The following is a 26,848-nucleotide window of genomic DNA, read 5'->3' as shown; positions in this document are numbered from 1 at the left end:
CCAATTTAGGACCCCTCATCTGATATTCAAGAGGATATAAAGGTATGGTTTACTGGTAATCTTTCACATTCAAAATAGTCAAGACCTGTGGAGAACATCAAGGAACAAGATGGCAGATGTGAAGTTCATACCACTCATGGCAATCAATCTAATCAACAAAACTATGAGCAGTCTTTCACGCCTTCAATCAAAGGCAGGTGTTCATTTATACTGGTGGCTTAGCCATCTGATCTGGCCAATGGCAGCAAACTCATTAGAAAATCAAATGAAACTCAGCATGAGGGGGTGAGGTGGAGGAGATGGCATCCCTGAAGGCCCACATAGCAGTTTGTTAGGGACGCTTCTTCTTCTCTGAGAATTGCCATGTATGTCATGTCAGCTGGTAGGGTGGGCCCAGGAGATAAAAAGAGGCTTGGCCTCTAAGGCAGGAGGTTGTGTCTTACAGGTGTTAAAGGTTCCTTGAGATGATGGTGTGTTCTCTTGCTAGGTCTCTTCTTAGGACACAGCACTATCTCCAAGTGTCTCCCTTCTGCAGATCCTTCTGCAGTGCTAAGTGGTCTAGATACAGGGTAATCCAGAGGAGAGTAAATATAAATAACCAGCTTTGAGTTCATAGGCAGGGATGTAGAGAGACACACGGGCACACACACTTGCTCTTGCACTCTCTTGCTTCCTGCTAATCCCTGCTGAGATTACCAATAAAGGCTGTTTTGCATCTTAAAATCGGCTCTTCTTCTTGGGTATCCAGGGATATTCTGAAGATTGGCATGTATGGCCCTGGCAATCTAGAATAATGTACATGGATGGACTGGTACAGTAGTTGAACTGAAAAACTCATAGATCATTTTAATTATATATGCACACTGAAAAGAACATTCTCTTGAGGAATCCAATAGGGATGACATGTTAGATCAAAGCTGTACAGAAAGAGAGATCATGCTTGAAGTGGTCATGGAAAGAACAACCTATGCAGGAATAGACCTACCAGAGGAGTTTCTACTTCACTCAAGAAGCCAAAAAGGAGAGACTGTTGATATTTCCTATCAACTGCATTAGGCTATAGAAAGGGGAATCCTAAGGAAGACGCTCTGGGAAGACATCTAGCCAGTGGATCATGTAAAACCCTCTTGCAGAAATGTAAGACCTGCAAAATGTAAGACCTGACAACAGGAAATACCTTTTTTGTTTTTGGAGTGACCGCACTTGTTATTTATCTGATGTGAAGGTTATTACCTTAGGCTTCACCTTAGCCATACTGATTTCATTTCAAGTGGCAAGAGAACTCCATTTAGCATAGGTTGGATTCAACAATGGATCTGAACTCAGGATATAAGATAGGTCTTCCATGAATAATATCACCTTCAAGTATGTAACAAGCCCAACATATCAATGAAAATAGAAAATCCCTTTCTGGCAAGCTGGACTGCTGGTCTCAAGCAGTCTAGTCTGTTATTTATTCACTCACTATTCCCTGCAATATTAAGTCTCCATTATCTCAGATAAGAGCTGAAATTTTCAGGGTGTAGCAGCTAGGGAACTACCAGTCGTATATAACTCAGTGACTGTACCCAGACCTATTTTAAAATTCTGCCCAATCTTGCCAGACAGTGGACAGTTCAGCAGGGTCTACCAGTCATTGAAGTTGATACCAACTTAAGATGCATTGATCTCTGCTGGCCACATCCAACCGGCAGACCAAATGTCTTTTACATCCATACTATCAAGGAGCCTAAAGTAATGGGATCATAAAATTGGACTGGTCAGTGAACACAGAAGCAGTGATTTTCCTCAAGCATAGCTCTCCTATCAATAAACTCTAGTGACTTCTTATTACCTCCAGGATCAAATACAAAATATTCTGGCATGTACTCTTTGATCCAGTGGCACTGTTCTACTTATCGTTCCTAAAAAAACAGTCCATTTCTCTGCTCTGGGTGTTTTCACTGGCTCTCTCTCTCTTTACCTCTATCTTCCTACAAAGTCCCAGTGAAAATCCCACCTACTATCGGAAATCAATCCCTTTTATTCTAGTGCCTTTTTTCTGTTGATAATTTCCTATTTATTCTGGATATAGCTTGTTTGCCTTTTATACATATTTGTTTGGATGTAGTCTGTGAGCGCCTTCAGGGCGCTGAATTTTGCCTTTAAATCTCCAATGATACAAACTGTGCTACGTACATCAGTAGGCTCTTAATAAATATTTCTTAATGGACTAGTGGGTCCTCCAAGGGGAGGAACAATATGGTGGAAATCAGGTGGTGATAAATGAGACAGGGAACTGGAGCAACACTGTAGGTCTTGCCTACTTGTCCAACTATATGTTGATGGGGAAGGAAGTGATTAGAGTTACACAAGAAGAAACACACTGGTAGAGAGAATTCTAGATGCCTTGCACCTTTCCTTGTTTTATTTTCATAGCTAAAACTAGACACTGGATGGGATGTTCTGACTCCATTCTCATTGTTCCCACTGATGTGTTGTCTTTTCTGGTTGATCTTCATCCATGGCTTTTACCTACAGAGTGGAGGCAGGTGGAACCATGAAGTCGCTCCTGCTTTTTGAGGGAACTATCTTGATTTTAGAGATTTTTCTAAAGGTACCCTTTTGTGAATCCAATACTCAGCTCCTTGATTGTGCAGCCATCAACACTGAACGCCTTCCTGCTCTTGACTCAAGCAATAGCACTGGCAGTTAACTTTGGCAACACTTGGCACCAAGATGGATCGGAAGTGACTTCTAAGTCTGGTTCTTCTTTTTGCATGACAGATGTATGTGCATGACACAAAACCTGATAATGATTCACTGTGGGCATCAAGGCCTGACTCACTAATTCCTTCGCCATTCATCTTATAAATGCTTTTGATATGATGGATGGTATGGAAAGAAGAGAAGAGCCAATTGTCAATTTGTGAAAAGTGCTTTGACTGCTATAATCCCAGCTTCCCAGAATGCCAAGTACACCAAGACCAGGCAGTTATTCTTTTCAGCAACTTGAGTGAATGTCATCATTAGGTTTAAATCCCTAACCTTCCTGCCCCTCTCCTTATCCCTTATTCAGTAATTTAAAAGCATGCTTATTTCACTGGTCCCATAAAAAAAAATCCTATGATAGTTTCTTATGATATTAGCAACCCCTTTGTCTAAAACTGAAAGTTTGAGGAATGAAGGGCTCTAGGCTTTGATAAAAGATTATATATTCTCCCCTTACCTTTTCCAAAAGTGTGCTGTCCTGTGGACAAGACTATTTCTACAAGCGCTATTGTTCTTTCCTTTTGATAGGAATAAAAATGGTCTAAATGTCTCTCATCATGGGTTGCCAGAATTGACTTGGTGGAGGAGCCTGGGTCATTTGGTAAGTTTGCAATTTGTGCTTTCTTCCATTCCATTATCCAAGATATTATTATTCAATTTGTCTTTTCTAATATCTTAATTTCTTTGCTTGGAAGGAACATTTAAAAATTTTTTTTAACTTTTTATTATATGCATACATCGTTTTCAACAATCACCCTGTAAAACCTTATGTTCCAAATTTTTTTCTCCCTTCTTTTTCCCCTTAGACAGCAAATAATCCAATACATATTAAACATGTGAAATTCTTCTATATGTATTTCCACAATTATTATGCACACACAAAAAAATCAGATCAAAAAGAAAAAAAAAAAAAGAAAACAAAAAAAGTGAAAATACTATGCTGTGATCTACATTCAGTATCCATAGTTCTCTCTCTGGATATGGATGGCTCTCTCCATCACAAATTTATCGTAATTGACTTGAATCACCTCATTGTTGATAAGAGCCAAGTCCATCAGAGTTGATTACCCCATAATATTGCTGTTGCTGAGTACAAACGTTCTCTGGCTCTACTCACTTCACTCAGTATCAGTTCATGTAAGTTTCTCCAGGCTTGTCTGTAACCATCCTGATCATTTCTTACACAGCAATAATATTCTATAACATTCATATACCACAATTTACCCAGCCATTCTCCAACTGATGGACATCCATTCAATTTCCAGTTTCTAGCCACTACAAAAAGGGTTGCCACAAACATTTGGGCACATGTGGTCCCTATGCTTACTTTATGATCTCTTTAGGATACAGGCCCAGTAGTTATAGTGGAATACAGTGGAAGGAACATCTTTAATCAGTTTTTTGAGAACAAGAGTTTGGAAACCAATCCTATGGCAAATTCAGAAAAAAAAATCCGCTTTTACTTCATCCTCCATTTCTCCCCTTTGCAAGTTTAATTTGTTTTTTTTTTTTAATATTCAGTTTTCCTAATTTTATATTACCTTAATTTCATAAAATATCTCTTCCTCCCCTTCTAGGAAATCATCCCTTGTAACAAAATACAAAACCAGAAAAAAAAGCAGTGAAGTGCCATCAATCCAGGATGACAGCACATTGCATTTCACACTTAAGTCTCCATCACTGACAAAGGTCTCAAGCTATATTTACTTATTCTCCTCAGTATAGTGCCAGTTGCTGTCACTTTCCCCGACTTGGGAGACAGAATCAGCACAGCGCAAATCCATCTCTACAGCCACCTCTGGCGCCGAGACATAAAAGACAGGCTTTCCTCCGCCCTGTACAAATACGCCTGCGCGGTGAAGACTCCGCAGTAAAGGTGACGGAACATCCCGCGCGCCCCACGGACGCCCAACCCTCCTGCACGCTGGTGCCGGGTCTTGACGTCACGACGCTCCGACCTGGGTCGGGGGTCGGGCCGTGAGGTCACCACGAGGTCGGGGGTCGCGGGCGCTTCCCCGGCCGCGAGGCTGGGTTGCCCGAGGAGCCCCCGGACCCGCCTGGGGGTCTCCGCCGGCGCCGAGCGGGTGTGACCGAGATAGATGAGGAACCCGCCCCCGCGCGAGGGCTGGAGAGCGGCCGGTCCTAGTGCCGCCCGCCGCCCCTCGTCGGGCCCGCGGCAGGGCCGACAGAGGCCGCAGCCCCGGCAGCCCGCGGCCCGAGCGGCCTAGCTTCCTGGAGCGCCTCCGGGACGCCGATGGCAGCGCGCGGCCTGGCCCAGGCCCTAGCTACCGTGTGTCTCAGTGCGAGCCTGTCCTGTGTGACCGGCAGGGCCCCCGGCGGCCGCTGCCGGGCTCCTCTGCAGCTTCCGAGCCGAGGGCCGCCTTACAGGTACTTCCCGAGGCCGGCTCCGACCCGCCGGGAATGCCCTGCCTACCTAGAGGCGTAGGACGCCGGGGGGAGGGGGCTCGCTTTGCGCTCCAGCTGCAGCCTGGGCCGAGGGCGAGCTGCGCGCACGGGGACTCGTCCCCTCCTGGTTGTGGGCAAGCCGACGTGCCGAGTTTTCCCGCCGGCTGCGCGGCGGCTTCTCGTGGGATACTTCCCCCGTCTGGCAAAATGCACTTCCATTTTATCCTCAAACCATTGACTGATGATCCCCAGGCGCTCCTAGACTCTGGGTGGTGGTGGGGGGCGTGCAGAAGTAAGGACATTTACTCTGAAGGGCTTCTATCGCGTTCTCCCCCCAACTTACTTATCTAACATTTCATTTTTCTCCATTGGCACGTGAGAACAATGTTAAGCAAATCTTTAAAAAAAAAAAAAAGTTTGAGTTCCAAATTATTTCCCTTCCCAGACTCCTCAAAGAGAAAGCCTTTACTATGGGCTATACATCAGTAGTCATGCAAAGCATTTACAATTTTTTAGTTGGATAAATCCGGAAGTTACACTTTTACCTTGGGTTTTGTGCCTAAAGTGTAAAAAGCAGAATTATTCTTAATTTCTAAAGATGGTTTTAATGTGAGATTCCCCCCCCCCCCACCCCATATTTGCTGTTAGATTTTACAGCCGGGTATATCGTTATTTTTTATTTATATGATTATGGTTATATGGCGTGTGTATATATTGCATATAACCTGTGTGTAAATAGTTATATAGGGATGGAAGTTGGAAGTCCTTTGCCATCTCTATTCCCTTTCTTCGCTCCAAACTAAGAATGAAACAGATCTATAACTATGCCTTCTGGTCAAAAGAAAAATCTTAGGAAAGACCTTGATATTTTAAGACTTCCAGTTTCCACCCAAGGAACATTGTTTTTAGTGGTTGGGAAAGGAAACTGACTAGATCCACCAGAAAGTTTTGAAAGCACTAGCATGAACCTCAGCTCCCAAGGGTGCACGCAGAAGCTCACCTTTGCAGCTTGCTGATGCTGTAGAGGTAGTTTAGAGGTCTTGAGCTCATATTTGACCTAGAATGCTTGTTGTGTACCCCTGGGCAAGTCATTTAATCCTACTTGCCTTAGTTCCTTATCTACTAAATGAGCTGGAGAATGGAGTACCACCGCCTAGTCATGAGGAGTTGGACACGACTGGACAACAATTTATACATTATATGAAACAGAAAAAAAAGATAGCTACTTATAATACAAAGAAATGGATTATACTTGTTAAGGAGAAAGTATATTAGCTACAGGAAATGAGTAAGAGATATATTCTTGTAAACTGGTTTCACTACTCAAAAGAGAACTACTTGATAAGACTAGTTAATGGAGGGATACTGAAATTCCTCCCCCCCTTTAATCAATTCAGTCTTTGTACCAATTAGGGGTGCAAAAATATTCTCTGAAAAATATTTGAGAATCCAAAGTTGTTGCTTTTGGTCCTATGCAGGGTTCATACACAACAACAAAATGTCAAATATGGAACAGAATAGTCGGATTTAAAAATTAGTGTCAAAAACAAGTAAACCAGAAATTCTCTTATAGCAGTAATACCTCCTCTGATTATATATGGCATAATACATACATCTCTGCTACATTCCTGTATATCTTATAGCTCCCTCTCTGGATAGAAAGTTTCTGGCATGTATTTCCACAGGCAGATAGAAGAACTGAGAAACATTGAACACAATAATAAATGGAAATTAATATAATCTCTATTATAAATATTATAAAACATACAACTTCATTGAACCTGGTTTCTGGCAACTTAGCCCAAATATCAAGTTGGTCCCTTTATGTAGACCCTTCCCTAACTCCCCAATGCAATCCAAGTGTGGGTTAATGGTAAGGTTTTGTTCAAACTCACATGTGCAACATGCAAGTAATATCTAAATAACAGATTTCTTATTTTGTTATCTTGGGTTTGGTTTATTTCATGATGTCTGCTTCTGGGAAACATTTTAGTAATAATCATGTACCATAACTGTTAAGTTCTTTATTATTATTATATTATTATTAATATAACTAAATATATTATTATACAACCCTGGAAGATAGGTGCTGATACCTACAGATGAGGAAACAGACAATAGAAGTTAGGTGATTTGAGTAGGGTCAGATAGTAAGAATCTGAAGCAGGTTTTGAATTCAGATTTTCCTGATTTCAAATCTAGTGTGTTTGTACTGTGCTACTTAGCTGTTCTATTTTCCCTTGGAATTTCTGTGTCCAAGAGAACTTGTTCTTGACCACCATTCACAAATTGTCCAGGTAGGTTCTTGGCGTTTTTAACTGGGATGTTATGTTAGACATATCTAGAATGGGCCTTGTTTCTAGGGCAAATTTGCAGAGGATTTTTTTTCCTACTAGATTGTCTTTCCAAGTTCCAAACAACTTTGTGGTTTTCCTAAGTAACACTGCAAATTCAACCTACAAATAAGAAGACTTCCATTTTGGTGAGACCTGACAAAGCCCAAATAGTTTGGCCTTCCAGTAATTAGTTCATGTGATGAAATCAGTGCAAATTTTAGGGACTTATGAGACTCCCTGTGCCCTGAGCTTGGCAAACAACAATATTTTGGTCTCATCCTCTGGATGAACTCAGCTGCAGCAAAATCCCAGAATTGTTTCACACCAGCACCAGATTATAGATAACTTTTGAAACAACTGATCCTGAAACAGCTCTACCTACATATTCATGAGGTATGTCATACCCAGGTTCAGAATCAACGATGGGAAATATTTCTGGGCAGAAAGGAAATATTTGGAAAAACTTAAGTCAAGAAATTCTTGGAAAGCTATCTTCTCAATTCTCCCAGTCATCTCCATACACCAGCAATATTTTCCAGAATACACTCTTTCTTAGCAACAATTAAATTGGAATGTCTATCACATTTGGTAATTTCCATTATTTGTAGTTTAGAGCCGGATATAATTTTTTTTATATTGAAATAACATTCCATTGAAATAATAAAAAACATTTGTCTTTAGTATTTAAATTGGCCATCATTAACCTGGCTGTATTAAAGGACTGCATTAGGTAACCCCTAAGGTAAGGTTTTTTAATTGAGAAATATTGATAGTAAGTTGACTCAGATATAATTTTATTATTCCCCATGCACTTTCATAATTCTTAACATAATGGATCAGGCACTGCATCTCAGACAATTAAGCTTCCTGAGTAAGCAAGCTAGAACATACCCATTTAAATACTATAACCTTTAATCTGAAGGGCACTTTGTATTTCAGGAAAAAAAGTAAGTTCAAAGTTTAAAATCATAGCATTCAGGTAGAAGAGGAAATGACCCCCCAAAACTACATTACATTTTAGGTGTCTTGTCAGATTAGTTTCCTAGAATCAAAGTACAAGAAATTGGGGATAATTCTAACATAAAACATAAACTCATAACAGCACTTTTTGCCAGGTGAATGACATTAATTCTGTTGAATTGCATCTCTGAACAATTTTGAAATACAAATTTCATGCCTCTGTGCATTTTATACTATATTCAGAGACTTCTATAGAATAGTTAAAACCCAGTTTTGTTTATAGATATAAAAGTGATTCTTTTGTAGTTTACAGACATTTCACCTTAATGCCAAATTTTAAATGTCTTTTTTTTCTTACAGGTCAAATAAAACAATTGTCCTTATAGGGAAAGCCACATCTTTAAATGAGACTGCATTACAATTTTGTTCAAAGCAAATTACATAGAAACCTAATCTGGATTTCCAATTACAAATATTACTATATAGAATCTCAATTCTTATTATTCACCCTTCCACCTTCATTAAGTCTGCTGCCAAAAATCAAAATAAGTACAGTTTTACATTTTCAACTCCTTTTTTGGGGCCCTTGTGAGTCTTCTAAAGCATGGAAATTGCAAGTATTATTGTGCCACAGTTCCCTTTTATTGTCCTACCTCAGTTTCCCTGAATTGTTCTGCCTCAATCCCCCTGGTTGCAACCCCCCCCCCCTTCTGCCCATTAGAACTGAGATAATTAGGGCTATGGAGAGCCCTAGAAAAATTCCAGAAGATAAAACTCCAGATGTCCTATCTCAGATACCTAATTAGCATTGTCTATATCTCTAAATTTCAGACTTCCTGGCTCTGCATGGACACCTCCTAAGTCCTCCCAATTAGTAAAAATTTATGGTCTGGTTCTGTCAGAACTGGATTGATGATCCCTGCCTGGAGATTCCTGCTCACCAAACTTTGGACTCCTCCCTCTCTCCCTCGCCCCCTTTGTGTATCTATCCCAGCTTAGAGCCATATATATAATGGGAAATCCACTGAATGTTTTGAGACATCAGCTCCGGGGCAACATGCCCCCAGCACACTCTCAAATAAAGTATTAAAAACTCTAATCTCTGTCTTGCCTCAGTTTCTCTGGCATTACAGCATAACTTCTGTTATAATAAAATTATGAATATGTATTCCCTTCATAATGATTAGAATATAGTCTTCATTCAAAGACAGAATTTTAGTATTTTTGTTGTATTAATTGTGTCTGACTCTTTGGTCTCATTTGGGGTTATATTGGCAAAAGTAGATTATTATTTCTTTCCTCACTTCATTTTCAGATGAGGAAACTTGGCAAACAGGTTAAGTGACTTGTCCAAGGTCACACAGCTTGAGACCAGGTTAGAACTCAGGATGAGTCTCCTGACTCCATACTTTGCATTCTTTCCATTGTACTATTTAGCTGCCCATGTCTACAAAGCTTGTTTTCTTTATAACATATAAAATCTTCAAATTGACACGAGTTTTATCATATAATAGCAATTAATTGCAAAAGTTTATTTTTTCTTGATCAAAATGGAAATTTGAGTTTGGAGAAAATACCTTTTCTGTATAACAGTAATCTTGGAAATCAAAAAAGTTACAAGGCTATCCTCAGTCTGCATTTTATTCAACAATAGGATGAGAGACTGATCCTATCCTGAAGGAGACATTTACTGGATTGAGAGCCTTCTGGCATTATATTCCAATTCCTTTTAAGTGACTTTGCTTCCCATTCACTAGGCTCATAAGTTAGAGGCAATAAGGATAAAGTAGATGAATAACCTATTTCAAATAATTTTCTGATTTAAACTTCAAGATGGAGAGGAGAGTTAATTGTACTGATGAGGAGTAAATTTGGAGGCTCTAAGCCGAGATGGATCAGCCCTTCTCCTAGTGGTCTGATTACCTCTCTCTTTCCCAAAGTACCCAAGGGCAGGTCCTGGAGAGAATGAATTAGCTATCTATGCTGTATCAAAACAGTCTTTATTTATAGTAAAAGGATAGACAGGCATTTGGCCTCCAGAAAGGCCAAACTGCCTGGCAAAGGTCGGGAAGCCAGAACAAGTTGGCAGGCACAAGGCAAGTATAAACTGAGTTCAAGGATTCCATTTTTAGAAATTCCTTTTATATATAATTGGGGTCATAAAACGTTTCCACAGAGATGTTATCCAAGAGGTTCCGGAGATATTTGTAAATAAGACAGGAATTTCTCTTAATCATTTGTATCTCAAATTATCTCCTTTAACCCCTCGTCAGACAAGAATTTTCCTGTTAATTATTTTTATCTTGGGCTATCTCTTTGACCTTATCATTTCTAGGTCACTCTTGCATACCACATACATTTATTTATGAAGAGTATATTATGTTCCAGATAATCTGCTAAGTGTTCGGTTTACAAAGAAAGGCAAAAACATTATTTCTGTCCTGCAAGAGAGCACATGCAATAGAAGAGATGATATAAAATGACGTTAGTAAAAATATAGTATAAGTACATATATGTATATTATATATATGTTATAGATAATGCATAAACTATATATATATATATATATACATATATATATAATGTATATTTATGTATACACATATATACACACACATTAGTGTAAATGGAAGACAATCTCTAAGGAAAGGCCCTGTGTATGAGTATAAGTGTGTGAAAGGAAGGAAGGAGAAAGGAACCACCAGTAAAAGCTTCTTGAAGGTTTGAGGTGAATTTTGAAGGAAGTCACAGAAAGGAGTGGAAGGGGGGGGGGGGAGCAGTGAATTCCAGGCACATGGGCTTACCTGCAAAATGGCTGGAGTCTGGAGACAGAATGTGGGGAATAGCTGGATTATAAAGTACATGACAGAGAATATATGGGAAGGATAGCAAAGTTTCAGATTGTGGAAGGCTGTAAATGCCAGACACAGACTATTTTATATCCTTGTCAAAGGGGAGCCACAGTTCATTGATTTTTGGCCTAGGCCAGGACATTGGCCTCTTTTGTTTCTTGATCTTGGTGCTTTAGATAAATTTTGGCAGCTGAGTGGAGGGTGGATTATAATTGAGGCAGCTACTGCAACAGTCCTGATGAGAGGTGTCCAGAGCCTGCGCCAGTGTGTAGATTATTAGTCTAGAGAAGGGGCATATTAGAGATGTTGTGAGTTAAGGTAGCAGTGACAGCACTTGACAATGGATTAGATTGGCGAGTGCAAATGATAAGATCAGGTTGAGATAAGGTTGTGAATCTGGGTGACTGAGAATATTGGGAAGGAGGAGAGTTGGAAGGGATTGGGACATGTATTTGAGATGCCTGTGGGCCATCCAGTTTGAGTTATTCAAAAAGCAGTTGGTGATGTGGGGCTGAAGCTCAGGAGAGAAACTAGTGCTGAATATACAATTCTAGAAATTATTTGTATAGAAGGGGGAAAGTGTCCAGAAGAGTGTCTTGCTTGTGAATATCTAAGGTTAGTGGATGTGATCTGGATGATCAAGATTCAGCATAGGAGGCTGAGAAAGGATGGGCAGATGGATGGGATGAGAACCAGGAGAGAGAGCAGTGTTAAGAAAACCTAGAGAAGATACTATTTTGGAGGAGAGTGCTTAATACATGTTTGTTGAATGCATGGGAAACAAGAGACAGTTTTGTTTAATGTTTGAAAAAATAATGTTTTCAGATCCTTTAAGGCAGGTCTTTTTAAAACTTTATTTTTAAAGAATAGCTATGTAATATTTTGATTTTTCTTTTCTCTTTTAATAGTTCCTCTTCATCACATTTGTTCCATCTAAGCCCAGTCATGTCAGGTTCAAATGGTGCTGATGATAATTCCCACAACAAGGCTCGGACATCACCTTATCCAGGTTCAAAAGTTGAACGGAGTCAGGTACCCAATGAGAAAGTGGGCTGGCTTGTTGAGTGGCAGGAGTATAATCCCGTGGAATATACTGCAGTCTCTGTCTTGGCTGGACCCATGTGGGCAGATCCACAGATCAGGTGAGTAATTTAGGTATAAATTTAGCAATATGAAACCTGATTAAGGGGTAATGATTTTATTTGTAAATCAAGAGTTTAAGTACTGAACATTGTAGTTGTTCATCTTTATTTTTGTTTGTTTTAAATTTACTTATGATACATATAGTAGATTATTTTTGTTTTTTATGATGATCCAGATATATAGGATTATCTATAATCAGTATCAGATTTATTGAACTCTTGTTCCTCTAAGTAGGCACATCTCATAGTGTTTTTTTCTAACATCCTAGTTTAATATTTAAAGAGTGCATATTTTTTCAAATCATATAGGAGCCCTCGGGCTGAAAAAAGAAGGAATTATAAAAGGACTGAAAAATAGAAAAGAAAGCTTAATAGGAGAAAAACTTCAAGAAAAGAAAAAAGAAAATTCCATCTAAATTCATAGCAGTCATATGTATATACCTTTTATAAACAATTTTGCCAATTTATATACATGAGGAATACAAATGTATTCTAGTTGGCATTCTATCTGGCTCTTCTATTACCAAATAGTTGATAAAAATTAGTCAAATTCAATCTTAGAGTAATTGAGATTAGCAAAGAGCATTATAAGTTTTATCATATTCTTTTCTGTCTTGATTTGAATTTATTGGATCTTTCTCTTCTCTTTTTAATGCTTCAGTCAGTGATTCCAGAATCTAATCAATCCTACCAACTCTAGCAGATCACAATTTATATATGATTTTTAATTTGTCTAATTCCAGATATCTTGATGATTTATAAAAGCTTGTGGCTTATTCATTTATTATCTTTTGCTTTTGTATTCTTTTTGAAAATTTACTAATGAATCATTGAGCTTTTATTAAGCACCTGCCATGTGTCAGATTTTTGGGAATACAAATATGAAAAATGAAATAATACCAGTTTTTAAGGGACTGATGCTTATATTATTTGATCAACCCACCTGTTTTTACATCTGTAGCAAACTGTCCAAGATGCATATGGTGATTGACCAGCATGGAATTTAAAATGTTCAAAACAACTCATTGTCTTCTCGCTTAACCCTCTCCCTGTAACCTGCCTTTCCCATGTTCCTCTGTTTTCTTACTTTTTTGAGTTCTACCATCTGCCAGCTACTAAAGTTACCTTTCACTCAAATTGCTTTATATGTCTTTGGCATTCTTGTATATATTCACATATTAATCCCCATTGTTCATTCTTTCTCTTTTTGCTTGTGAATGCCTTCTATGACAGTGGCAAACACCTCTGGCAAGCATACTTAAATCTGTTTTTATTCCTTGATATAAATAATCAGAGAGGAACTTGGGATTATTTCATTCTTCATATTTGTATTCCTAAAATCTGACACATGCTTGTTTCTCTAAAGGAATGTCATGATTGTAATATGGACATGAGGCACCTTTAAAGTGGTACTTTGTTTTGCAAAATATATCATGTTTTGGTCAAATAATAAACACAGTGGGATTTTAATTTCCTTTATCTTTTAAGTCATTTGTGTGTCTAACCTATTTAGAGTGTGCTTAAGTAGATACACAATCAGAAAACATCCTTGGTCTGTTTCTAGGACCATATATATCTAAATGTAATTTATAGAAATAATACTCACTTTGGTAACTAATTTAAGTTTGGTCATGCTTTTTTTAAATTTTTTATGTTGTTACTGGTTCTGATTCCCTTTTTGAAGAAAGAATTAATGTAATAGCATTTGTGAGGCTTTTGTATAGGCTACAAGTCTTTGGTTTCTTTTGTTTCTTGATTTTGAATTTCATTTTGTAGTATATTTTCCTCTTTCCTCCTGTCCTATTGCCTTGAAGTTAACAAATATTAAAACATGTTAACTTAATTTGGAGAATCTTATCAAGTTCTTCATAGGCTTTCTCTTCTTCCTCTTCATTTATAGTAAGTAGCATGTAAATATTATATTAATTATTAAGTTAGGTTAATAAAGTAATGAAAGATTAATAAAAAGTAGGTATAGAACTGCCTTCCTAGTCAAGATAATCTTATTCTAATCCATATTGATTTTTTGAACCTAGACAAGTCATTATATCTTTAAATTTGTGATAATGTGTGATGTTATATATTAGTAAACTGCACAAATAATTTGTATAAAAATTGAAACATTAGTTTCATTCTTTACTATTTGGAAGTAAAAAATGTACATGGAAAGTAGAAATTAACTTTTAAAAGCAGATAGAAATAATTCTACTTCAACATTAACTATCTTTGAGGAATAATAGATTGAGTTTTTAAACACCTAGAAATATTAAATTTTGGCATTGGTTTTTATTTTTATTGTAGTGAAAGAAATTTTTCTCCAAAATTTAATGAAAAGGATGGACATGTCGAACGAAAGAGCCAGAATGGCTTGTATGAAATTGAAAATGGACGACCTAGGTAGGTATTATGGTTGAACCATCAAGTGCTTCTGGAGGCATAACTAGTTTATTGAGGACCTGCTTTTTACAGCAAAATCATATTTTAATATAGATTTGAGAACAAGATTATTATTATTTTTTTTTATCAAAACAATACAATTTGTGGATTTACATTTTTATCTATATATATCTAAACGTAATTTATAGAATGGATTTTGTGCATCCAAAAAAAAAAAGAATTAACTGCCATAAAGAAATAGGCATTTGAAAGAAACACAGCTAAATAATGACATATGAGGGAGTTATGGGAACTAGTAGCAAATTGGAAAGGTTGTTAATAAGGAAGTTTTATCACTACCCCATGGAAACTTGAGTTTTCAAAGAACATTTTAACTGGAGGAAATTTACTGAGTCATTAATTACTTGTATTTATTTAGTCTCAGTAAACATTTAAAGTTATATTTTGTTTCTTAAATATTGCAAATTCAGAATTTCTGAGATTTTGGATGATATCATAACTGTTAGTATTAAAAATTGTTTTACTTTATGCTAGTCAGTGTACATGATAACAAAACACTCCAGCTGGGAAAAAAACCTGTGGCATTTGAAAATGAAACAAATTTTGTATGTTTAATATGCATTTTTAATTTTGGTTATAGATAGGAATTTTTTGGGAGCAAGGAGGAGAGTAAGCAAGAAAAGAGGTTAGTCGTGATTATTCTAAATGATATAGACAGACAAGTCATAGAATCAAATAGAATGAATTATCTCATCTGACCATTCTCAGACTGAAAAGTGTCAATTCAAAGTGGATTAGTCACAGAATCTTCTGTCATATGTAGCATCTTTAGTAGTGAAATCTTTCTTTGGGGTCAAATTCAGGAGGTAAGATAGAAGACAATGACTAAAAATATTAATGAGACATAAAATTAGAGACATGATTTTCCTCTATTGAGCTCAATTTAGAAATAAAAAGAAGATATAAATTCAAATTACTCTGTTGTTTTTTCTTCTAGGAATCCAGCAGGTCGGACAGGACTGATTGGTCGAGGACTTTTGGGACGTTGGGGCCCAAATCATGCTGCAGATCCCATCATTACTAGGTAAAAATTCAGAAACTTTAATGATCAAAAAATAAATGGATAGGAAAAAACAAACCTCATCCTTAAACTCTTACTAACAGTATTTTATATCCTAGTGCTCAGCATAGTGACTTTCACATTTTTATTGTTCAGTCATTTTTCCTCATGTCAAACTCCATCTGAATCTATTTGGGTTTAATTTGGCAAAGATACTGGAAAGGCTTGCCATTTCCTTTTTCAGCTCATTTTGCAGTTTTCATATAATTGATGCTAAATAAACATTTGTTTGAATTGAAAATACATCCTAAATAAAATGTAGCTTTATGTTACATGATTGTGTTTGCTGTATCTCATTATGTACCACCCATAGACTACTGCAAGAGGTGTGACCAAATCAGATTAGGATGTGATGAGATATAAAACCTTCCCGAAGCAGCAACCCAAACAGATGTTAATTATTCTGAGAGACAATAGGAAATATTAAAACAAAGTCAAAAGACTAGATAGAGGAAGAAAATGTAATCTTGTTCTTGAATCTTGTCAAAATCTGGGGATCCAAAAGCTCCTTGGGGCAGATTTGTTTTGCAGTCTGTTGTCATCTGTGATCTGAAATTGGGGAAGTGAATGACAATGCACAAGATGCATTGGTGTTAAATTCAAATAATTTTAATATAGATAGTGACCATTGCTTATAATACTAATTCACAAATGGAAGTTACCTAGCTTAAATGAAATTGGATTTGTGCTTTGCTAACAAGTTTAGATTCTGGACAGTTTTATTCTAGACTAAAAGACTTTTAAAATATTTTCAGGTGGAAAAGAGACAGCAGTGGAAATAAAGTCATTCATCCTCATTCTGGGAAAAATATCTTACAATTTGTAGCAATCAAAAGGAAAGACTGTGGAGAATGGGCAATTCCAGGGGTAAGAATTAAAAATAAGTAACATTGATATTTTTCAAGTTTATTAAAATTTTGTTATTGATTTATGTGTGAATGTTTTGTTGTTTTGTTTTGTTTTGTTTTGTTTTTGAGGCTGGGGTTAAGTGACTTTCCCAGGGTCACACAGCTAGGAAGTATATTAAGTGTCTGAGATCAGATTTGAACTGGGGTCCTCCTGAATTCAAGGCTGGTGCTCTATCCACTGTGCCACCTAGCTGCCCCCTTATTATTGATTTAATAACCACCAGTAAAGATAAACTTACATAAAAGAAATAAAAACCCAAGATGTACAAAACAGAATTCATTTTCTTTATCCCTAAACCTGTGCCTCCGCTAAATTTCCCCATCATTATTTAAGATGCCAACAACCTCCTTGTCATCCAGGTTTGCAGACTGCTGTCATATCTAACTCTATAGTCTGCTAATTGAGCCTGCCTCAGGTCTCTTGCTAGTCCATTCTACCTTTTGGGTAGCTGCCAAAGTTGTCTTAGTTTTTTTTTTTTTTTTTTTTTGAGGCTGGGGTTAAGTGACTTGCCCAGGGTCACACAGCTAGGAAGTGTTAAGTGTCTGAGACCAAATTTGAACTCGGGTCCTCCTGAATTCAAGGCTGGTGCTCTATCCACTGACGCCACCTAGCTGCCCCCCCAAAGTTGTCTTAGTGAGCCTTCTTAAATAGCTTTAATTCAAATGTAAGATTCTTTGGCATTTAAATCTTTTCTCAACCTGACTGAGCTCCACACACCTTACTATCCATATTATGCTATTTGCACAGGATACGCCATCTCTATTTCTTTGCAGTCACTTTTACCTGTCTGGACTGCTCTCCTCCAATCTCTCCAGAATCTCTGGTTTCCTCAAGACTTACTTCAAATGCCACGTGATGCAGGAGGCCTTTCCTGTTCTCCTCTTCCTTATGGTTCTAGTCTTGACCTCTAAGATGACCTTCTGTTTATTTGTTTATCTCATGAACTGATTATTGACATGCTGTCTCCACTATTAGAATAGAAACTCTTTTAGGGTAAGGACTGTTTCACTTTTGTCTTTGTTTCCCTTAGGCTCAACACTGTGACCTTCACTTTAAAACTTGTTTGCTGAGAGTTGTTTGATTAGTTTGGCTTTCCTAAGGTCATAAAATAATATATTTAGAACTATAAGTAACATCTGTAGTCATCAAATCATCATTATCTTATAACAGTAGTTATAATAATTACATTTTTTGTTCAGTTGTTTTTCAGTCAGCTCTGACTTTTTGATTCCATTCCGGGGTTTTTTGGTGGAGATATTGGAATAGTTTGCCAGTTCCTTCTTCAGCTCATTTTTACAAATAAGAGAACTGAGGCCAAAAGGTTTAACTTGCCTAGGATCACACAGTTAGTAAGTGTCTGAGGCCTAAGCCTAGAACTCAGGAAGATGAGTTCCTGATTCCAGGCCTGGTGCTGTCTGCTGTGCCACCTAGCTGCCCCAAATCATTGTAGGCTTTTAAATTTACAACATACTCTAGTGACTATTCTCTTATTCAGCACTAGGAGATCATAAAAGGGCTTCTCTTCCAATCCTTTCCTCTTGTAAAAGAAGAAAATCTAGGTCCATTCTTGCCCAAGTTAACACAAATATGGAGGAGACAGAATTTGAACCCAGGTACTCTTTAAATTTTTATATTTTTCATGATAGAAACTCTTTTGATCTGAACCCAATTTATGTTTTAAATTTCTGGGAAATCTTCACATTGACTTTACTAATTTATTCATACTTTTCGATTATTCCACTACTGTAGCTTTTGTTCAGGTTATCACCCAACCTTGAATACTCTTCCAGCTCTCTTCATTTATCTAAGTGTACTCTATTTCTTGAGGCCCAGTTTATATTTTATAAAACCTACCCAAAATACTCCAGCCTATTCTGATTCCCCCTCCTCCTCCCCCTGCTTTATAATTTATTATTCATTTGGAACTGAAGCAAACATGCACAGCCTCACTTGTATACTATCCATCACCTCCCTGATGTCGTATTCTTCTTCAAGAATGAAGGACAAACAGCAACTTAATCATATATTAAATATTTGAGGTTTCAGGTTATAAGGAGCTATCTTATTTGTCATCCTTTTGTATTCTTTAATGGCAATGATGTCTTAACCCAGTTGTATTTTAATGTATGTTTTCTTTCTTGTTAGCTCTCTGCCTTTAAAGATAAGATTTCCTCATGGCACCTAATAAAATGCTATGTATGTAGTCTGTGCTAAGTGAATACTGGTTGAATAAATACCTCCACTACAGTTCTTATATTTTTCTTCTTCTTTCTACTTCACAGCCACCAATATGGTATCTGTCCTAATCTCTTAAATATTAAAATATTCTGAGAATTGGATAGACCCGTTAAGTTTAAGGATTTGACATTTCTTTCCTGTTAATGTTCTTTAATTCAAACAATTGTTTTATTTCTCTTAATCAGATAAAAGATTATGTAGCAAAATGAAACTACATCAATAATCACAGCAAAAGCATAGGAATATTTCATTGGGGCATAGGCTTACTTATGTAAAAAGGTAATTTATCACTTCTATAACAGATTTCATCCATTTGGATTAAGATAGGAAATGGTATTAAAATCAAGAGAATAAAATGAATTTCTTGAATTTATATTTTAACTTCTTTCACTGATAGGATGGATGTGGATTCACTTCCTCTTCCTGACTACATTTCTTCAAATGTAAAATGAGAAAATAATAATAGTTTTATTACCTTGTGAAGTTGTAGAGAAAATGCTTTGAAAATTTAAAAACACTACAGAAATTAAGGTTCAGCAAGCAAGTGCAGAGTACCGTGTTTGCAGAGTGTGAGTTATTGTTGATGCATATTAGCTTTTGCTCTGTAATTTACCATTTTATAACATTGCTGGAGGGTGAAAGATTATATTCCTTAACTTCAGTCCATAACTGTAACAGTTTGAAGCAGGGTGTCAGAATTAGGAGGTTAACAGTCATCTAGTGAGTGCTCTCATCTTACAGAGGAACATCCTGAGGCTCAGAGAAATGATGTCATTTGACCATGGCTGTGTGACTAGTAAGTAGAGGAGCAAGGTCTTGAACTCAGAGCTTTTGACTACTAAGATGAGTAGGTATGTTTTATATTTTATTTTAATTTAGTTTAAACATTTATTGTACATTTTAATTTGAAAAAAAAAAAAAAAAGAGACAACACCATTTACTGCCTTTCCTTCATGTCTCACTTACTTCTCAGCTTCTCTCTAGCTGTCTTGTTACAATACTATTCTACTGAAAGATTACCAGTGATTTCCTAATTGTTAAACATAATGGTCTTCCTCTAGATTAATCCTGCCTCATTTCTCTTCAGATGTTTGTATTGTCTACCACTCCCTCCTCCTGGATGTTCTTTTCCCTCTTTGCTTCTTTGACATTGCTCTTAATTCTTTTCTCATTTGTCTGACCATTCTTTTGCTGGTCATACACTCTCTCCTATTATACTCTGTATAGGTTTCTCCCAGAACTTTCTTGGACTCTCTGTCTTTTTTTTCCCCCCTTTCTCTGTGTCCTTTTTAGTAATTAACTCCAGTGGAGTCAGCTATCGTTTCCTTCAAAATCCAAATATCTTTTTCTAGCATCTTTGCCACTTATTATATATTTATTTGTGGTTATATCATTGGCACTTCAAACTTTTCAGATCAGCCATCCTTCCTCCAAACTTATTTCTAGTGATGATGACACTTGCCCTTCCAGTCACCTGGATTCACAACCTAAGTTATTTTTGATTCTTCCTTCTCCTTCAGCCTTCTTAGCAACAAGTCCTACTAATTCTACCACCATAGTTTTCATGTTTTTCCCCTTCTTTCTACTTCACAGCTACCAATATATCTATCCTAATCTCTTCTTGCCTGGTAAGACCACTTCTGTAGTATCCTAATTGTTTTTCTTCTGTCTCTCCCCTTCCTAGTCAGTTCTCTTTATATAGTTACCAAAGTATATTCCTAAAACACAGGTCTGAACCATATAACTCCTCAATTCATATATCTTCAGCCAAAGCATATGGGCTGTGATACTTCCTGAATATTTTTAAAAGATGCATAATAATTAATTTCTCATTATAATATCTTCATGTTTTTAATGATATTCTTTGGGCAAAAATATTCATTACCTGGTATCCACTCTGGTAATCATGAACATCTGTGAACTAAACTAATATTCAGATGATAGAGAAAAAGTTCATTTCTGGACCCATACTCAAAATCTTTCCACTTAGTAGCACCTCCAAAGCTTACATATCAGAGACTTTGAGATAACTTTCAAAGCAAAAGGAGGTACAATGGATAGGAAACAAGACTGGAAAGGGTCTGTGATTGTTTTTAGCTTGGAAAACTATTGTTTTTGGCTTCAAAAACTATCTAAGACATTTATGACTTAGTTATATTTTAGAGGCTTTGCTTCATCTTGCTTAGATTTAAGAGCTTGCCTGAGGTCTTGCATCTAATAGTGTAAAGAAGCAGTATTTGAATTCAAGTCCTCCTAAATCCAAACCTGCTGTTGGTTTTGCTGCTTTATGGTCTGTCTTCTGATTAAAGATTAAGGCTAGTACAGTAAGTCTCCCTTTTACAAGTCTGGTACAAACAATTGATGCTTCATTTGGGATAGTTGCATCTATAAACTCTTAATATTGATTAAGTAACCTCCCCCTGTAAACTCATTCACAGGATTTTTATAGATGTATATGTTAAAATCAACTAGCCATCCAGAATTTAATGTATCCATAAATTTTGATATGTATATACGTACATTTTAGATACATAGGAAGAGACTCAGATATACTTTTTTGTGTGCCTTTTAGGGGATGGTGGATCCAGGAGAGAAAATCAGTGCTACCTTAAAACGAGAGTTTGGTGAAGAAGCTATGAACTCCTTGCAGAAATCAAGTGCTGAGAAGCAAGATATGGAGGAGCAATTACACAAACTCTTCAGCCAAGAACATTTAGTGGTAAAAAATTGGACCCAATAATTAATCAGATAATGAATATTTAGTAAGCATCTACTATATACCATACATTGTGCTAAGCAAAAATTAGATTTCTGCTCTGGATCACCAAATGTATCTTATAGACTTGTAAAGTTTATATAACCATTATGGTATGGGCTTTATATAGAAACAGCAACTTTTTGCTTTCCTCTGGTTTATATGCATGAAGTGTAAAAAGCTTTAATCATATAGCCTCTCTCTGAATTACACTAGTTGCAAAAATTAGTAGAGGCTGAATTATAAGTTTTCCTTTCCCATATTATTAAACTTCCAAGAATTATTGAGAGATAACTATGTATATTCATTTGTTCAGCGTAAGCTATTGTGCTCAGAAGTTATTTTTGATTTAACAAATACAAAACTTTTTTAAAATTCCCAAATGACATTTTAAAAAATTTGAGCTTGCCTGTTGTATATTAATTTTTCTAACCATGCCAAATGTATTCTTTCCATCTGTTTGGTAAATTATATTACCTATTTCTTTCTTACTAGGTTTATAAGGGATATGTAGATGATCCTCGAAACACTGATAATGCATGGATGGAAACAGAAGCTGTGAACTATCATGATGAAACAGGTAGAAAATTTTATTAGCCTGTACTTAATGCCTTGTTATAAACATTGATTTAATAATATGCTGTCTTTTGTGTTATTATCTTAATTAGACAATAAAATTTAAGAGCATTCTTATGATTAGAAGGAATTTGTTTCACATACTTAAATGTGTTTCCTCATGCAACCAAAGTGGTTTTGTGTGTGTGTGTGTGTGTGTGTGTGTGTGTGTGTGTGTGTGTGTGTGTGTGTGTGTGTAGGTGTGTAATAACTGACAGATTGGAGCTTCATCTAGTGGCCATGGAAAGGACAAAGGGCATATATCTATAACCTGGATTTTTTTTTTTTAATACTTAAGATTTTAGCTTGTGCCTTATTAGCTTAAATGGTTAAAATGGTATAAGACAATCAAAATATATGGTCCCTTCTGATAACAATAAGGTTCAAGATGTTACGTAAAGTCTTGAATTTGTTAATGCCAATAAAGGCTATAAGAAATTAAAACTGAAATTTAGGGGTTAATAAATGCTGGTTTTTTTCATGGATCTCTGATTAAATCTCTCTCTCTCTCTCTTTTTTTTTTTTGAGGCTGGGGTTAAGTGACTTGCCCAGGGTCATACAGCTAGGAAGTGTTAAGTGTCTGAGACCAGATTTGAACTTGGGTCCTCCTGAATTCAAGGCTGGTGCTCTATCCACTGCACCACCTAGCTGCCCCTAAATCTCTTAATGAAATTGGTATGAGGGAAATTTTCAACCACTAGTGAATAACTTCAGTGTCTACATTTAGCATTTTAATGATAAAAAAGGTAAAGTTTATCTAGGTAAATTATTCTGAAAAGAATATATGGTTGGGTGTCAGATATTCTGGTTTCAAGTCCTAATTTCGATATTGTATCATCACACATTTCTGGGCCTCTTTTATTCTCTTTTTAGAGTAGAGGTAAAACCTATCCTATCCACTGAATTGTGAACTATAAGCTCATATGAGGCAATGAAAAGTGAAAAGTGCAATCATAAAGTATTACTCTTACTGCTTTCATTTTTCTGGTGAATACAAGCACCATTGTAATTAATCCACAGACATTAATGATATACCTAATATGTGGCAAATACTAAAAGCATTAAATTTAAAAGTTTAAAAATGTAAGTTTAAAACTTTTAAGTTTAAAAGTTTAAGTTTTAAGTTTAAAAGCATTAAATAGAAATTGTAACTCTCTGCACTCAGCAAAGCTTACTTTTACTATCAAAATGGCTTCTTATTAGGCTTACCAGTAGCTCATATTACTAGAGCACATATTTGACACAGAATTACACAAATAAATATGGTAGTTTAAAAAAATAATATGTTGAAGGAAGGAACAGATTCATTGTTCTAAGCCTGTGAGAATTTGTCATGTTGAAATATAAATACGTGGCTTTGTTACTAAAATGAACTTGATTTTCAGAGACTCCTGTCTTCTACATCTCTTTTTTGCTTATCTTTTATAGCTTTAATTAGAAAATTAGAGGGGAGAAAGTGTTATGGACCAGAACTTGAAACAAGATGCTAAGTCACTGATAGAGACAATGCTTATGTACTTAGTTCACACCTTTAAAGGAGTTCACATATTAGTTCATGCATTCACACCTTTAGAGAGCATTTATAAGGAGTTCACAAGCCCACTCAAGGACAAGCCTACTCTTGAACTTCCAGAAAATTCAGAAGTCAGAAGCCCACAATTCTACTCTCAGAGGTGGAGAAGATTCATTCCAACTTCCACTTTTGTGCTGGCTGGAGGCTGAAGGACAAACCTTTGTATTCGGAGACATTTGGAGGGAGCTCTTGGAACCAAAGAGAGAGATAGGCCTCCATTAAAGCTAACTAGACCCCAGGAAAAGAAACAAGACTTTGAAGGACACAATAAAGGATTTGGACTTTAATCTCTGGCTGCATTTGGGATGGTTGTACTGAACTGAAACTAAGGCTGCTCCCAGAAGCTCCCCAAGAAACCAGCTCACAGAGAACATTGTATTTTAGAGAAGAGAATATTACAAGGAAGTTTTTTCATTCAGCAAGTGTAAATGCATTCTATGTGTTGATATTGTTTTGTTTGTACAAAGTATTATATACTAGTATATAATATAGTGTACAATTTATAGTAAGAAGATAGTAAATAGTAAGAAGCTCGCATTCTGTGGGGAACAATTCTTAGAAATATGAGTAAATACAAAATTTAAAAAATGTGAAGTAATATTGGGAGTTAGAAGGAATACACACAAATGTATATGGAGATATAGACATAAATAAATATAATAAAGAGGTAGAATGTTATAGGGTAAAGAAAAAATTGAGGTAGATTCCCTTTAAAATAGGGACCCTTCCCCAAGGAATTCATAGACAAATTTCAAGCAGGCTATGAACTTGTTTGGGAAAAATATTAGATTTTTTTCAGTCAGTGGTATTAAGCTTCATCATTGTCCCAAAGGAGTCCATGACACACAAAAAGGTTAAGAACTAGTCCTTTACAAACGTTAAAATGACATTTTTGAATTATTTGTATATTTCAGTTTTTCTTGTTAGATTTACCTCGTATGGGTAATTAAAAGCTGGGATATACAGATAAATAGAAAAGTTTTTTTTTTTTTAATGATAATTTTTAAAGCAGATTTATTTCTATTTAGAGACTTAGTTAAAACTGATTGCATGGTTATAGGATTATTTGTATTTATTCACTTTATATTTATGCTGTATAAAGGTTACTTGTCTCCCTCATTAGAGTGTAACAGGATTAGAAAACTTAAGTCCCAGTGAAGTGAAATAACTTGCCCAAGATCACAGTGTTGGAATTGAGATTTGAAGTCCTTTGACCTCTTTAACACTTTAACTTTAACTTTAACACTTGTTTCTATTGTACTGTGCTGTATTTTGGGCTGTTGAGAGCTAATCAATCTATAAAAAATTAGGTGTCTGTCACTCCTTACCCTTGAGATTGAGTTTTGAGAATAACGCTTGAAGAATGGTGTGGCAATACTTAAAAAAAAAAAAAAAAAAAAAAAAAAATTGGCCTGTATGTTTAATGATAGTTTTGTTTTGTATTCAGGTGAGACAATGGATAATCTGGCTCTGGAAGCAGGAGATGATGCCGGGAAAGTGAAATGGGTGGACATCAGTGACAAACTGAAGCTTTATGCCAGTCATTCCCAGTTCATCAAACTTGTGGCGGAGAAGCGAGGAGCTCACTGGAGCGAGGACTCAGAGCCGGGCTGTCACGGATGATGGCTTTAGGAATCTCCATGTATATTTCAGGTCTTCAGAGGAACAGTGTGCAGGGCCCAGAACACAGTTTAGAAATGGCAGGTCACTTGTTTCCGTGGTGGTTTTATTCGTTTCTGAAATTGTATTTGAGTGTTTTTGCGTCATGGATATGATAGAAAATAGAGTGGAATGCTTAAAGAGAAGAAAAGCTTTCTAACCATGAGAAGAGGAATATAAAAGGTAGCCTTCTGTACATGTTATATTTAGACATTGCTTAAACCAAATTAAATTACTGCTGCTTTTTGAAGAATTGCAGACCTAAATAAAGAAATGACTGACTGAATATGTGCCTGATGACCGTCTTCTCCACATTCTTCTTAGTGGGGTTGGTTGGTTCTTTCTTGCCATTCCTTCCCTCTTGCTGTTCTGCACTCGATGTTTGGAGTGTTGCTGCTTCTTTTAGGGCACTATGTAATCCTGAAGGAGTGACATCCTTGGAGAGTTTCCTATAAAGTCTAATTCCTTTTGTATTACCTACTTCAAATTTAGCTTTGGGTGGCCATGTGGGTGGCCATGTGGAAGTCTTTTCATGAATGGTGAGAACTAGAGCTCACCTTGTTTCCGTTTTAGAAAATTCTTCTCAATAAAAACTTGTCTAGGAATTGAGTAATTTAGATTGATGTCATGTTTTATTTCATCCTACACAATTTTATGTGATGAAATCAACCATAAAATTACTAAAATGGCTTAGTAATTATAATAGTTTATATTCTTTGACATTTTAAAGTTTACAAAATACTTTTTATACACTATCTCATTTAATTCAAATGAATCTGTGAGGTAGATGCTTTCATCATCATCATCATCATCATCATCATCATCATCATCATCATCATCTTTCCATAAATGAGTAAACTTTGACTAAAAGTGACTAATTCACTTGCCAGGGTCACATAGGACTTCAAACACTGGCCTTTCTAACCTCCCAAAGTCCAGAACTTTATCTACTTCGCCAGTTTGCCTCATTAGTAAGGAACTGAAATCTAATTAAGATCTAAAGGCAGGTTTTGGAGATTTGTTCATTTTTTTGAAGGGAATTCAAAGGCCTTTAGAATGTTACTAATGTGAAATAAAATTTGAGTGTTAGATGAATATTCTGAAATAACTTTATTCCTGGAGTCAAGACACTAGT

General features: G+C 36.4%; 1 protein-coding gene across 1 annotated transcript; it reads left to right on the top strand.

Moving 5' to 3' along the window:
• Positions 1 to 4,620: 4,620 nt before the first annotated feature.
• NUDT9 (nudix hydrolase 9) lies at positions 4,621 to 25,999 on the top strand. The gene is made up of 8 exons (XM_074273215.1): positions 4,621 to 5,139; positions 12,214 to 12,447; positions 14,749 to 14,844; positions 15,842 to 15,928; positions 16,720 to 16,831; positions 21,684 to 21,830; positions 22,362 to 22,446; positions 25,502 to 25,999. The coding sequence occupies exons 1-8, from the start codon at positions 5,006 to 5,008 to the stop codon at positions 25,675 to 25,677; spliced, it is 1,071 nt and encodes a 356-aa protein (XP_074129316.1). The 5' UTR covers positions 4,621 to 5,005; the 3' UTR covers positions 25,678 to 25,999.
• The last annotated feature ends 849 nt before the right edge of the window (positions 26,000 to 26,848 follow it).

This window comes from Sminthopsis crassicaudata, chromosome 6 (assembly GCF_048593235.1).
Source record: "Sminthopsis crassicaudata isolate SCR6 chromosome 6, ASM4859323v1, whole genome shotgun sequence".
Lineage (NCBI taxonomy): Eukaryota > Metazoa > Chordata > Mammalia > Dasyuromorphia > Dasyuridae > Sminthopsis > Sminthopsis crassicaudata.
Note: the sequence above shows the minus strand (reverse complement) of the source record. Positions and strands in the feature narration are given on the sequence as shown.

What these genes read in the sequence shown, in the direction of transcription:
- NUDT9 (XM_074273215.1), top strand. Translation starts at nt 5,006, where the DNA reads ATGGCAGCGCGCGGCCTGGCCCAGGCCCTAGCTACCGTGTGTCTCAGT. An exon ending in AGCCGAGGGCCGCCTTACAG is followed by an intron (nt 5,140 to 12,213) that starts GTACTTCCCGAG and finishes CTCTTTTAATAG; the next exon opens with TTCCTCTTCATCACATTTGT. An exon ending in GCAGATCCCATCATTACTAG is followed by an intron (nt 15,929 to 16,719) that starts GTAAAAATTCAG and finishes AAATATTTTCAG; the next exon opens with GTGGAAAAGAGACAGCAGTG.